At 34.1% G+C, this 14,372-nt stretch overlaps 1 protein-coding gene across 1 annotated transcript; it reads right to left on the reverse strand.

Moving 5' to 3' along the window:
• Positions 1–1,560: 1,560 nt before the first annotated feature.
• On the reverse strand, positions 1,561–3,888 carry LOC107905867 (purine permease 21). The gene is made up of 2 exons (XM_016832641.2): positions 3,736–3,888; positions 1,561–3,112 (listed from the first exon to the last, which is right to left on the reverse strand). Exons 1-2 carry the CDS (start codon positions 3,866–3,868, stop codon positions 2,019–2,021), a joined length of 1,227 nt encoding a protein of 408 aa, XP_016688130.1. The 5' UTR covers positions 3,869–3,888; the 3' UTR covers positions 1,561–2,018.
• Positions 3,889–14,372: the final 10,484 nt, after the last annotated feature.

A 14,372-nucleotide genomic window follows, 5' to 3' on the forward strand; every position in this document is an offset into this window, starting at 1 on the left:
ATTGAGTACTTTCGTTCAGTGACTCATACGCATTGACGGAAAAGACCATGGTTGGACCATGGCAATATGTGATATGTGATTTCCGTATAAGACCATATCCGGGATATGACATCGGTGTGATAGATGCTTCCATGTAAGACCATAGCTGGGCTATGGCTTTGGTGTGTGATATGTGATTATGTGCAATACCATAGTTATACTATGGCATTTTAAAAAACGAAGTACTCAATTCCGTAAGCGTTTCCTAAATTGATTAAGAAAGGGAAGAATTAATGAAATTATAAATTGTATACTTGTTATAAGATGTTCGGTAAGAATTATTTTCTATGCCTATGAACTTACTAAGCTTACATAAGCTTACTCCTGTGTGATTAATGTTCTTTGTAGATTGATGTGAAATCGGTGGATCAGATCAACACATCAAGGCACACTATTCAGATTACTTCGGTAAATTTTATTGTGCATCTTAAGGTTTATATGGCATGTATAGGGTTTAAGTGAAGGTGTTATAAACTTAGTTATCGACATTTTTCACTAAAACAGTTTTTGGACAGCAGCATTGACATGATTTTAAAAAATTACTAAAAATGGTGGAAATTGAATTAGAAGATGAGTAAGATATGAAATTAAAGCTGAATGAGTCTATTTTCACATGAAAGAAATAGAGTAAGCAAAAGAGTTGTATATTTTTAGATATTTGAATTTTAGTGAGACAGGGTCAGAATAGTTTTTGAAATCACATGTTCTGACTTTAGAAAATTATTAAAAATTGTACAGAAAGAATTGGAAGTTGTAATTTATATTTATAGATTCCTTAGTGAGTTTTTTTTCAATAGAAACAAACGAGAATGTTATCCGAATTCTGTACAATGAGATAATTAATTTTTAGTGAAGAGGGGTCAGAGCTGTCGAACAATGAAACAGGGGAGACTTTAAAGAATAAACTGTACTAATTGACTAAACCAAAAATTCTGAAAATTTTATGATAAGAATATATATGAGTCTAGTTTCAGGGAAAATTTACGGATCTAAATTTTGAGTTTTGTAACTTGAGTTATAATTAAATTAGTGACTGTTGCGCAGGTGGACAGTTTTATTATGAATGGTGAAATGATTTTTTTTGATTTGTTTTAGTATTTGGAAAATTATTAATGTTCCCGGTTTGGACCCGAACTGTTTCTATTGCATGATTTAGGGTCTCGAGATTCTTTTTTAGGGACATATTGAAAGAACGTGAGTGAATTAATTTTAAAAGAAAATTTTTATGCTCCGAACTAGTAAGTTAAGTTAGGTAATACCTCGTGCTCGACTCCAGCAACGGTCTCGGGTAAGGGGTGTTGCAAAGCTCAAAAAATAAGCTTGAGCAAAATTTAAGACTCGCTTTTATTTGAGCTGAGTCTTAGATAAGATTTTTTTTCCTCAAAGTTGAACCCAAGTTAAATATACATTTAATATATATTTTAAATATAATATAATATATTTATAAATTATTTTAAAGAAAAACATTGCGTGACACGCTTTCTTCGGACCTAAGCAAATATTAAAAGACTTGGAACCTTGTTTCAACATGACTCGACCAATTGATCATGTCCTCATCATTTATTTGTATTGTTCAACTTTTTACAACAACAAAAAGAAGGCACATTGTTCTATTCATTAATGGTAGAGTCACTTGCTGTTGTCTAGCTCAAACTTCAAACGTCAAAGGCAAAAGTACGTTCAATACATTTACTACTAGATGTAATGGTAGAGTCACAAATTCAACTTATCTGTTGGATTTTCTACCACAAAGATGAAGATGATACATTCAAAACCACCGTACTTACTGAATATGAACCGGTCATACTTCCAAGCCCGATCAAGATCATTTTGTAGTATAAAGAAACATTAAGCATATATATTGCAGTAAGCATATGGTAGAACATAATAATAGAAAGTTGAGTAAAAACTAGTCTCAGGCTTTGACTCAATGATAGGCAGCTGCACCCTGCAGTGCTGAATGTTCGGATAAGCCTATGCTAGAAGAGTTCAGAAATTTCACCGGTGTTTTCGGTCTTCGGCATGTAGTCATCGAGATATTGCTGATAGACATAGGAAATGAAGCCCCAAATAGCCAAAACCATAGATATCACCTTTATACCATCCATTTTGTCATTGAAGACAAAGACTGCAATTATTGGAACTATAGGCAAACCAAGTGCACTAATGGCAGTGCAGAAGAGGGCAGACACCTCCAACACTAATCCTACTGCACCAATGTAGAAAACAGCCCAACATATAGCAGTCCAAATCAATACCATGAGATAGGAAAATTTCCCAAGTCCATATTCATCCATTTCTCCGCTAAACCCTTTCCAATCTCCGCTAGCAAAGAAGCCCACTAGTATAGCACTTGATGCAACGAGTGATTGGCACATCACCAAATCCAAGACAACCTTAAATGACTGCCTTACCACAAGCTTTCGAAGCGCAAACTGCTGTAAGGCAACTAACAGTCCAGACCCTGCTGTTCCCAAAATGGTGCATATGAATCCAGCGGCACAATGTACTTGAGAAACTCCAGCAAGCCTTGAAGAGTTATTATTGAATACAAGGAGCACTGAGGAAATGGTGAGAAGGACTAGAGAATTGATGATAAAAGGAGTGAACCTTTGGGAATTAAGGAAGTACGAAAAGAATGCATTAAAAGCCAGCTGAGATGCAGCAATGAGGGTGACAGTAGATATAGGAAGATACTGCATGCCAACTGAATAAAGAAAGCCAATTCCAGCTGACATCAAGCCGAAGGTTACATAGACCAAACCCAGCATCATAATTGATGGTTGGTTATTACTTCCAATGCTACAATGATTGGCAGTGAGCATTTTGGGCCGAGAAATGCAATAGAAAGGGACTAGAATAGGGAAACCTGCAAATTGAATTAGTGTTGATAGCCATTTGCTTTTTCCACCTTTGTCAAAGTAAAGTCTTCCCAGCAATGCGGCTACTGATTGGCCGCAGAGGAGAAAGATTATACAGAGCAATATGCAAATCCAGCGCTTGTATTTCACAGTTCCCAACTCTGTTATTACTTGGTTGGTGGCATTTCCATTTTCTTCCTTAGCTTCTTGAGCTGCCAAATATCAAACATGATGTACTTGAGTCTCAGTATTGAATGAAATTTGAAATATTCTTTTTCTTTAATGTAAGTTGGTGATTCTAATATCAGGCTAGTTCAATCCCCAAGTTTAAGCTTAAAGAGTGTAGACAATTTGATATCAAGATTGTTCTTATTTCAGTCAGACTGGAAGATTGATTTTATACTAAAATCCATAGATAAAATCAAACTGTTTTGAGTTCTTTTGGAGGAGAAGCATTTTCCATCTTCCAAGTTTGGTCTAAATTTAACTTACTATACATTGATCAGTACAAAATAGGGTGCAAGTGAGAACTCTTAATCATATAAATCAACCCAATTTCTAGTCTTCAACTATCAACATGCTTAGTTTGAAACCTGGTATATATAATATATTGCTGTAATAATTATATGTATGCATAATCACCTCTAAAGGTAAATTATATATATAAATATATTCCCGGTAACTAAATAAAGCCATAGTCACAGATGAAACACATAGTGTAGTGGTAAAAAGTTTTTTTTAATTAATAAGAAAATCAACTTCTGCAACTAAAATATCATATGAACATAACTTTGGGAAGGAAAAAAAATTGCAGAAAAGTAAGGTGAAGACTTACCTACGATGGGTAGTTGAAAATGCCGAGTTTCTGCCATTTCTTGCAAAGGATGATTATCCAGCACAATATGGTGATGGTAATACACACACGCATATATTATGCCTGATTGGTGTGGACTTTTCAATGGTGTCATGCAATTATTTGCGTCAAGCTTTTTACTATTAGGTGAACTTAGTGTTAGAATTTGGACTAATCCAACATGAAAATACTGATTATATACAACAGAAGCGACTTCAATAAAACATTAAGTAGTTAATACGATATAAAATATATAAGCATGAATTATTAATATTTTAAAATTTATTTACCAATATATAATACGAAAATATAAATATAATATGAATATATAATTTTTTATTTAATTTAATATTTAAACTATTATTTAAATGTGTGAGTATCACTCGAATCAAAGAAATTACTAAATAATTTTATATTATTTAATTTTTTCTTTTTAAAAATGATAAATATTGAGATTTTAACTAATTTACCCACTTAGAAAATTGAGGTTCTAGAATGTAATTTCCATTTGACTATGAGTAGAGTTGATTTGACTGTTTTGACGCCTTGTTCCTGTGATTTTATATTTTGGTCAATGATTCACAAAGCAAGTTGAAAAGAAAATTAATTGGGGGGATTATTCTCCTGAAAATTAATATGAAGTTGGACCCAATGCTTTTAATTTCGTAGCGGCCGCCAAAGGAGACCAGTAGGATTTACTTTATCTTTTCTTTGTCATAAAATAATATTATTTTTAATTCCAATTAATTATAAATCAAAATATTTTTCATTTAATTCGATAACTGCATGTTATGGGATTAAGGTTAATTTTTTAAAGAGAGAAATGGCATATTATTTGGAGAATTCCAGACTTTGGCTTGCAATCCTGCGACAAGTTCTATGGTTTCTTTGCTGTACGCCGAGTCTGTCAAATTCAATTGTATTGCTATTTATACGATAAACATGAAAACGAAATAGCTCCTGCACGTAAACATTGTACTATGCCATCAACAACAACGACATTAAGCATAATCAATCAGCATCATTCTTATACTTACAACCAATGAAAAACAGGTAATAAATTGATTATGATATTTTTATCTTTCTTCATCACATGGAAAATCCCGAACTAAATAACCCTATTAAGTATGAAATTGTTTAATTTTAGATGCTCAACTTACATTTAACAACTTGTTATTATTGCAATTCACAATACATAACACTAAGAGTTGAACTCTTAAAATTTAGAACAATTTGATTTTCTTCTCTATATAACTTTGATAAAGGCATTGCGGTATTTCATGTATCATAAAATAAAACCAGTAGAGAAGCAAAACCCAAGTCATTTCAAATGCTATTGACAACATCACATACTTTCATTGGTACTACAACCTAGACCTATCCATGGGCCGGGCCCTAACAAAATTATAGGTCCGTTTGATAGGCCCGGGCTCGACCCGACTTGAAAAAACGGGCCTAAATTATTGCTCAAGCTCAACCCATATTATAGATAACAAACCTGAGCCCAACTCATATTAAAATTATTTTATTTTATTTTTATATAAACAATTAAAAATATAATAAATCAAAAATACTAAAAACATTAAAATAAATGTTTCTCAACAAACAAATTGAAAATAAATTAAAAATATAGTTATACTTAAATAACACTAAGACAAGTGCAACTTAACAAGCAAATGACTTTAAAATAGTAGTAAAATTAACAATAAAACAAAAGTTCTACAATATCCAAACAATAACAGCAAAATAGTAGTAATATAATAGTAAAATGACAACAAAATAGTGAAAAAAACAGCAAAACAATAGTTTTTTTTTGTACAAATTCAGGTTAGGCCTAAGCCAAAAGAACCTTACTTGAGGCTAAACGGACATTTATTTGCTCAAGCCCATTTTTCGAGATTATATTTTTGCCCAAACCCTCCTACTTTTTGAGCGGGCCTTCGGGCCGGGCCGGATAACCTTGCCCATGGACAGGTCTACTACAGCCTAACATGTTTTAAAATTTACCATAAATTACAATGCAATAAATTTGATATCCATTATTTCTTTATAGGTTTTTGAAGCGTTTTTATTCTTGATTTATTTAGAAGTCTTTCCTTTTTTAAACATTCTATCAGATGTTCCAAGGTGAGGTTGTAATTTTATCAAATAACGATATCGATTTTTGGTACTTTTCAACATATAATTGACTTAAAATGCACCATAAATCATGAATTTTTTTCATTTTATGGCATATTTGATATAATATATATATGATCAATAACGCAAGACTTATACTGCATTCAAGAAACATATTTACCTACCTAATTCAAGATTCATTTACTATCACGATAATCAATTGTTGAACGTCAAATTTGATCACCTAATTTAATTAGTTTTAGCATTTAATGTCTAGGGTTTTTTTTTGCCTATATATATGAATTCTATCCAAAAAGAACTTCATTCTAAACCATTTAAAAGGCTAGTAAAGCATTCCTTTTTTCCACCAATGATAAGTTTATGTTCCATGTGATTTCTGGGCCAAATCAATCGCCTTTTGTTTTTCTTTTAATACATCTAGTTGGTCATAGACCTCATAGAAATCTTTGACAAGCAAGTTGATTCTTACCTTACAGTAAGCCTCAACAGGAGCATCAGTGGTTTTATTAAAAGGTTGGTTTGGGTTTAAAAAGCGTTTAGCGACAGATTCAACAGACAGATGACCAAACGAATAAGGTTTACCAGCTGGTAAGAAAATAATAAAAAGAATCTCACCACCACATATAGTGGAGAGCTTAGAGATTTTCTTATAAATTCCTGTACGTCGTTTTGAAAATGAGATGAGCCTATCATCCTCATTTTTAATGATTTTAATCTCAATTTTTTGTTTTCCCCTAGTTTCTTGCCCAAGCTTGCCATTGCAAAAAAGATCAAAAGATAAAAGAAACAAACAAAAAAGTTAAAAATGAATGTTTTACTAGCCTTTTAGATGGTTTGGAATGAAGTTCTTCTTGGATGGAATTTATATATATAGGCAAAAAAAAAACTCTAGAAATTAAATGCTGAAACTAATTAAATTAGGTGATCAAATTTGACGTTCAATAATTGATTATCGGGTTAGTAAATGAATCTAGTCTTGAATTAGATAGGTAAATATATTTCTTGAATGCAGTATAAATATTATGCTATTGATTGTGTATATATTATATCAAATATGCCATAAAATGAAAAAAAATCATGATATTTTGGTGCATTTTAAGTCAATTATAAGTTTAAAAGTATCGAAAATCGATATCGTTATTCGGTAAAATTAGAAGCTCACCTTAGAATAACAAACATCACCATACTTTCAATGGTAGTACAACCTAACCTATTCTAGAATTTACCAAAATTTGCAAAGCAATAAATTTGATATCCGTTATTTCCTTATATGCTTTTGGAGCATTTTTTTTCTTGATTTATTTTGAATTATTTCCTTTTTTGAACATTTTATCAGTTATTCCAATGTGACCTTCTAATTTTACCAAATAACAGTATCGATTTTCAACATATAATTGACTTAAAATGTACCATAATATCATGAAATCTTTTTTCATTTTATGACATATTTGATATAATATATATACGATCAAAAACACAAGATTTATATTGCATCAAGAAATATATTTACCTACCTAATTCAAGACTAGATTCATTTACTAACACGATAATCAATTGTTGAACGTCAAATTTGATCACCTAATTTAATTAGTTTCAGCATTTAATGTCTAGGGGCTTTTTTTTTGCCTATATATATAAATTTCATCCAATAAGAACTTCATTTCAAACCATTTAAAAGGCTAGCAAAGCATGCCTTTTCAATTTTTTTGCTTGTTTCTTTTTTCTTTTGATTTTTTCTGCAATGGCAAGCTCAAGTAAGAAAATTAAGGGAAAACAAAAAATTGAGATTAAGATCATTGAAAATGAGGACGATAGGCGCATCTTATTTTCAAAACGACGTACAAGAATTTATAAGAAAATCTCTGAGCTCACTACTTTATGTGCTGGTGAGATTCTTTTTATTATTTTCTCACCGACTAGTAAACCTTATTTGTTTGGTCATCCTTCTGTTGAATTTGTTGCTAAATGCTTTTTAAACTCAAACCAACCTCTTAATGAAACATCTGATGCTCCTGTTGAGGCGTACCATTTGAAAAGTCACCACATCTTTTTAAGTTGTTTTATGTATTTAAAAAGTCATGTTGTCATATCCCTTTTTGATAAAACTTCAAAAGAAGAAGAAGATGGTAACAATAAAATGCATGCATTAAGAGCAAATAAATTAAAATTAAATTTGATTATACATTTGCATTTTTTGCTTACTAAGTTTGTGTAAATATTTACGATTATAATTAAATAAAAAACTTAAATTTTAAAAATAGTATAAATGTTTTTTTAAGTAATAAAAAGGAAAGGTGATAGCGAAATTAATCTAAATGTTATATTTAGATATATTTTACATGTAAAAAGTTTTTAATTACGGTTTAACGATTTATTTTTTAAGTAATATAAAGAAAAGGACATAACGAGTGTTGACACCATTTTTTTGAATGAAAACGGGGTCGACTTGGATTTAAAAAAGAATGAAAACGGGAGTCGCCACCAATCCTTTTTTGACGAGGTGTGATCGGGTCACCTCAAAAAGTGGTTGTTTTTAATAAATGATTTAATTTTATTAAAACAACGATTTTGGTCTACGAAATTCAGAAAAATGAGTTCGGGAGCCGGTTACGCACGAGGAAGGATTAGCACCCTCGATACGCCCAAAATTGGTACCTAGTTGATTAATTAGTGTCTTAGTGTCGAAAATTGAAAATTTGAAGAGTTTTTAAAAATGCGATCCTTAAAAGAAAATCTGATATCGTGAATTGAAACATAATATTCTCTTGTTCCGAAGGAATATCACATCCAGCACGTTAGGACACGATACTCTAACCATCGAAACCAAGATCACCTTATAGTTTAATGAAACCATACTTTGAAGCTTTAAGAGGATATTTGGCTATTTAGTCAAACGAGAAATCGAAACCCAGCACGTTAGGGCACGTTTTCTCGAGTTTCCAAACGTGAAATATTGCCTTATTTAGAAAAATTTTCCTTTTGGTGTTTAGTGTCGATGCTTGACAAAACAATAACGAATACGACAAGGTGAGCAAAGTAAAATGAGTAACAACAATGCAATAGGCAAAATGAAATGACGAGGAGATTACATAAACAAAGCATACAACTAAATAAATAGAACTAACATTTTAGAAAAAGCACTAGTGTACATGGATAAATAAACATACACCAAGTAACAATGATGACAATAAATACAATTATGTAAAAATATATATATATATATGCATGTATAATTTAAAGCCATAAAATAAGAAATATATAAATTACAGAATATGAAAACATAGATAAGTATGTACATATATGTAAAATCGGTAAATATTATAAAAAATGTAAATGTGTATTTATATTTACAAATCGTGATTATATAAAATATATGTATGTGAATTATAAAATATGTGAAATATACGAAAAGCATTTTTAAGAGTATAAAATATATAAGTATGTATATGATGTAAAATATGCATAAATATATGTAAGTATATAAGAATTATGAAATGTGAAAAAATATATTTAAGTATGTATAAGTACGTATATATACATATTATAAATATATAGATATATAACAAAGCATAAACTAATAATAATAATAATAATAATAATAATAACATTGGAATATAAAAGAAACGTACATAAAATTAATAAAATATTAAAATAAAGTGAAATGAAAAATGTTAAATACAAAAATATATGTGTATACATATACGTAATAAAAATATACACTAGTACATAGTTATAATAATAGTAATACTAATAATACTAATAATATAAAAATAACAAGGATATTTGATAAAGATACAAAAATAAACGAAAAAAGGATTAAAATCGAATTAAAAACAAAGTTGTAGGGCCAATTTACAATGAAAACAAAGGAAAGGGACTTGATTGTAACGCGCGTGCAACTTGGAGGGTCAAAAGTGCAATAAACCCAAGTATTAAAACGCTGCGCAGCATGGGGGACCAGAATGAATTCGGGCGAAACCATGGAGCCAGATTAAAAATAAAAAAAGCTTGATTGTAAACTCCCGAAAAAGCGGAAGGGCTAAAAGTGCAATTAGCCCTTCCAAAGAAAAACACGCGGATCCTCCCTGGTGCGGGTCGGGTCGACCCGACCCGCGTTCAAAACGACGTCGTTTTATTTGTTTAAACTGGGGGTCCAAAACGGTGCGTTTTGACCCCCTATAAAAGTCAAAAAATTTCAAAAAAAATCATTTGTAAAGCTGAGGGAGAAAAAAAAAAGAAAAGGGAGAGAGGAGAGGGGAGCTCGGAGCGATTTCCGGCAAAGGGGGGGCCACCGGACGGCCACCGGAGGCTCGCCGGCGCCGGCGCCGGCCACCGCGAAAGGTAAAAATTTTTATTTTTTTTGTTATTCTTTTTTATAAATTTATGCTATGTATAGATATATAATAGATGAGTTTTCGAATAAAAATAAAAGAAACCTTAGATCTCTGCCTTTTCTGTTTCGGGTCTTTTTCTTGCTTCAATCTGCTTTTTTTTGTATTCTAAGTAGTATTACAACTGAAAAATGAAAGGAAAAATCCCCCGTTCCCATGACCGATTTCGGCTTTTAAAGCCCATATATTTGTTTTGTTCCTTTGTTTATTGTTTTCCCCATCATTTGCATGCTTTCCTTGCTGTGGTGTCTGTTCTTGTTGCAGGTGGTGGGCACGGTGGAGCAGGTGGGAGTGTCAGACGCGTGGGCGTCGTGGTGGCCAAGGCTGAGGCGTGCGAGCGTGAGGGGGACAGACGAGGCTGAGCGGCGCGCCCTAGGCATGCTGCGCCTAGGGTTTTCTGCTGCAAACATTTGTTTTTTTTATTTGGGCTAGGGTTTCTGCTGTTGGGCTAGGTAGTGGGTTGGTTTGTTATTTTGTAATTGGACTATTGTTTATTGTTTTAATATTCGGGCCTGGGCATAAAATTGGGCCTTACAGCTGCCCCTCTTTGCTTGTTATCGTGTAACGAGAACAGAGCAAAGACTAAGAAAGGCCAATTTTGCCCGGGCTCGTCGAGTTTTGACTTCTTTTGGTGCTTCCTTTCTTCAAGTAACCTCATTCTAGTCCACTGCGTCTTATGATTCTTCGATCTGCTCTACTGCAACTTTAGATACGCCTTGTAGCTTCAATCTACTCTGCTACAATTCCATGGGGATGAGATTTGTGTTTTTCTTCGTCCGCTCAATTACTGCTTAGGGAGACAAGATTTGTGCTCTTCACTCTATTCCACTGTTGAATGTAGGGAGATAGAGTTATTGGCTTCAATGTACTCTACTGTAGTCAGGGAGGTAAAATCTGCCATCGTCGATCGGCTTTCTTCGATCTACTTCACCACCAGTATGGGAAGACAAGATCTGCATCGTCGATCCACTTTCTACCAATATAGGAAGACAGGACCTGCTATCTTCGATCTACTTCACGCCAATACATGAAGATAAGATCTGCTTTCTGCGATCTACTTTGCCACCAATATGGGAAGACAAGATCTGCATCTTCGATCCACTTCCTACCAATATAGGAAGATAGGATCTGATATCTTCGATCTACTTCACGCCAATACATGAAGACAAGATCTGCTTTCTTCGATCTACTTCGCCACCAATATGGGAAGACAAGATCTGCATCTTCGATCCACTTCCTACCAATATAGGAAGATAGGATCTGATATCTTCGATCTACTTCACGCCAATACATGAAGACAAGATCTGCTTTCTTCGATCTACTTCGCCACCAATATGGGAGACAAGATCTGCATCTTCGATCCACTTCCTACCAATATAGGAAGATAGGATCTGATATCTTCGATCTACTTCACGCCAATACATGAAGACAAGATCTGCTTTCTTCGATCTACTTCGCCACCAATATGGGAAGACAAGATCTGCATCTTCGATCCACTTCCTACCAATATAGGAAGATAGGATCTGATATCTTCGATCTACTTCACGCCAATACATGAAGATAAGATCTGCTTTCTTCGATCTACTTCGCCACCAATATGGGAAGACAAGATCTGCATCTTCGATCCACTTCCTACCAATATAGGAAGATAGGATCTGATATCTTCGATCTACTTCACGCCAAAACATGAAGACAAGATCTGCTTTCTTCGATCTACTTCGCCACCAATATGGGAAGACAAGATCTGCATCTTCGATCCACTTCCTACCAATATAGGAAGATAGGATCTGATATCTTCGATCTACTTCACGCCAATACATGAAGACAAGATCTGCTTTCTTCGATCTACTTCGCCACCAATATGGGAAGACAAGATCTGCATCTTTGATCCACTTCCTACTAATATAGGAAGATAGGATCTGATATCTTCGATCTACTTCACGCCAATACATGAAGACAAGATCTACTTTAATGACTTCAATCTATCCCACTGTAACTTCAGGGGTATAGGATTTGTCTCTTTGATCTGTTCTCTGGGGGAACATGACCTGCAAAATCCATTTCATGGACCTATTTATGCCTAGTGTTTAGGATGACATGATCAGAATGAATCAAATGCTCCTAACTAGATGTGTATGTATTATATTTGTAGAATGTCATGAGAATGGTCCATTTTTAATGCTCAGGTTATCATTCCTCATTGTTCATCAAGGTTCTATCACTGATGTCTTCTTGTTCAGCCAGTACCTTTGACAGAAAACCTAAAGAAATAGATGCAATTTGGACTATTCTTCTTCCAATGCTTCTAACCCTTAAGTTTGGTCAGCTCTAAACAACAGTCCTTTTTCAGGTCCTCGTGTTATTTAGAAACTTTCAGAGTAATATGCAGAACTCCTTCTGCATGTGTATTGTCAATCCATTAATCGTTATTTCAAGGAAAAATGCTTGAAAGATTATCAAAATGGACAAAAAAAATTTGCTGAGAGTAAAGCTCGAAATGAATAAATCAATCAAGATAGCAAACTTTGCTGAGATATGATGAAAAAGATTATCACAATGAATAAGATGGAATTTATTGAGAGCAGAGCTCTAAATGAACAAATAGCAAATTTTGCTAAGATGTAAATAAGATAAAAAAACAGGTGCCCCAGATATCGCAGCGTGAGCTTCTCCGTACAAACTCTGTGTTTAGAAATCCTAAAAGACTTTGTTGATGCCCCAAGATGTAGCATCTCTCCTTCTTGTTAATTCGGAGAAGACAAAACTACTCTATGCCTCAACTTTGATCGAAAATTCGAATTGCCCATTCCTGGGTTTTCAATTCAAGCCCCTTTGGTCTCAAGGTGCCCTTTGCGGGTTTTCGCCTTGGCCTCTCCCCTTTTTTTTTTTTTTTTTTAGGCAAAGTACCTCTTCACTGAATCCGAATTCACAGGATTGGGCAAGCTTTTGCCATCCATCCCAGTTAAAATTAATGCCCTCCTGAAAGGCCTTTTTTACTACATAAGGTCCTCCCAGTTTGGCATCCACTTTCCTCTGAAGTCCTTTTGTATGGAAGGATCTTCTTCAGTACCAAGTCCCCTTCATGGAAGTTTCTAGGACGAACTTTCTTATTGTAAGCTCGCATCATTCGTTTCTGGTACATTTGACCATGACGGATAGCTCTTAACCTCCTTTCTTCAATCAAGTTCAGCTGATCATATCGGGCTTGGACCCATTCTGCTTCGTCTAACTTTAGTTCTGAAAAAACTCGGAGAGAGGGAATTTCAACCTCAATTGGTAGCACTGCCTCCATTCCATAAACCAAAGAGAATGGTGTTGCCCGGTAGAAGTCCTGACGGATGTTCGATAAGCATAGAGGGCGAATGGCAACTTCTCGTGCCAATCTCTATAGGTCTCAGTCATTTTCCCTACAATCTTTTTGATGTTTTTATTGGCTGCCTCCACCGCACCATTCATCTTCGGACGATATGGCGATGAGTTGTGGTGCTTGATCTTGAATTGATTACAAACCTCTGCTATCGTGCTATTATTCAAATTTAATGCGTTGTCTGATATGATCCTTTTAGGCATTCCATACCGACATATGATTCCTTCTTTAAAAACTTGCTGACAGCTGTCTTTGTGACGTTGGCGTAAGAAGTAGCCTCTACCCACTTAGTAAAGTAGTCAATCACTACAAAAATGAAACGATGTCCGTTTGAAGCCTTTGGCGATATCGGCCCAATGACGTCCATGCCCCACATGGAGAAAGGCCATGGGGAAGTCATGACGTGAAGAGGTGATGGAGGCACATGAATTTTGTCTCCGTAAATCTGGCATTTATGGCACTTCTTAGCATACTTGATGCAGTCTCCTTCCATGGTAGACCAATAATATCCAAATCTCATGATCTGTCTGGCCATTGTGAAACCGTTAGCGTGTGTTCCACAAATACCATCATGGACTTCTTCCAAGATCTGCTTGGCCTCCACAGCGTCTACACATCTTAACAGCACCTGATCTTTTCCTCTTTTGTACAGGATTTCCCATCTAAGACGTAACCACTGGCCAGCCTCCTCAACATTCTCTTGTCATTCTCAGTTGCTTGGT

The sequence above is a fragment of the Gossypium hirsutum genome, chromosome D05, assembly GCF_007990345.1.
Source record: "Gossypium hirsutum isolate 1008001.06 chromosome D05, Gossypium_hirsutum_v2.1, whole genome shotgun sequence".
NCBI lineage: Eukaryota > Viridiplantae > Streptophyta > Magnoliopsida > Malvales > Malvaceae > Gossypium > Gossypium hirsutum.

Bases quoted from the DNA above. Each gene is read 5' to 3' on its own strand.
- LOC107905867 (XM_016832641.2), bottom strand. From the start codon at position 3,868: ATGACACCATTGAAAAGTCCACACCAATCAGGCATAATATATGCGTGT. The intron at 3,113-3,735 runs GTAAGTCTTCAC...GATATTTGGCAG, and splicing joins TTTTCAACTACCCATCGTAG to CTCAAGAAGCTAAGGAAGAA.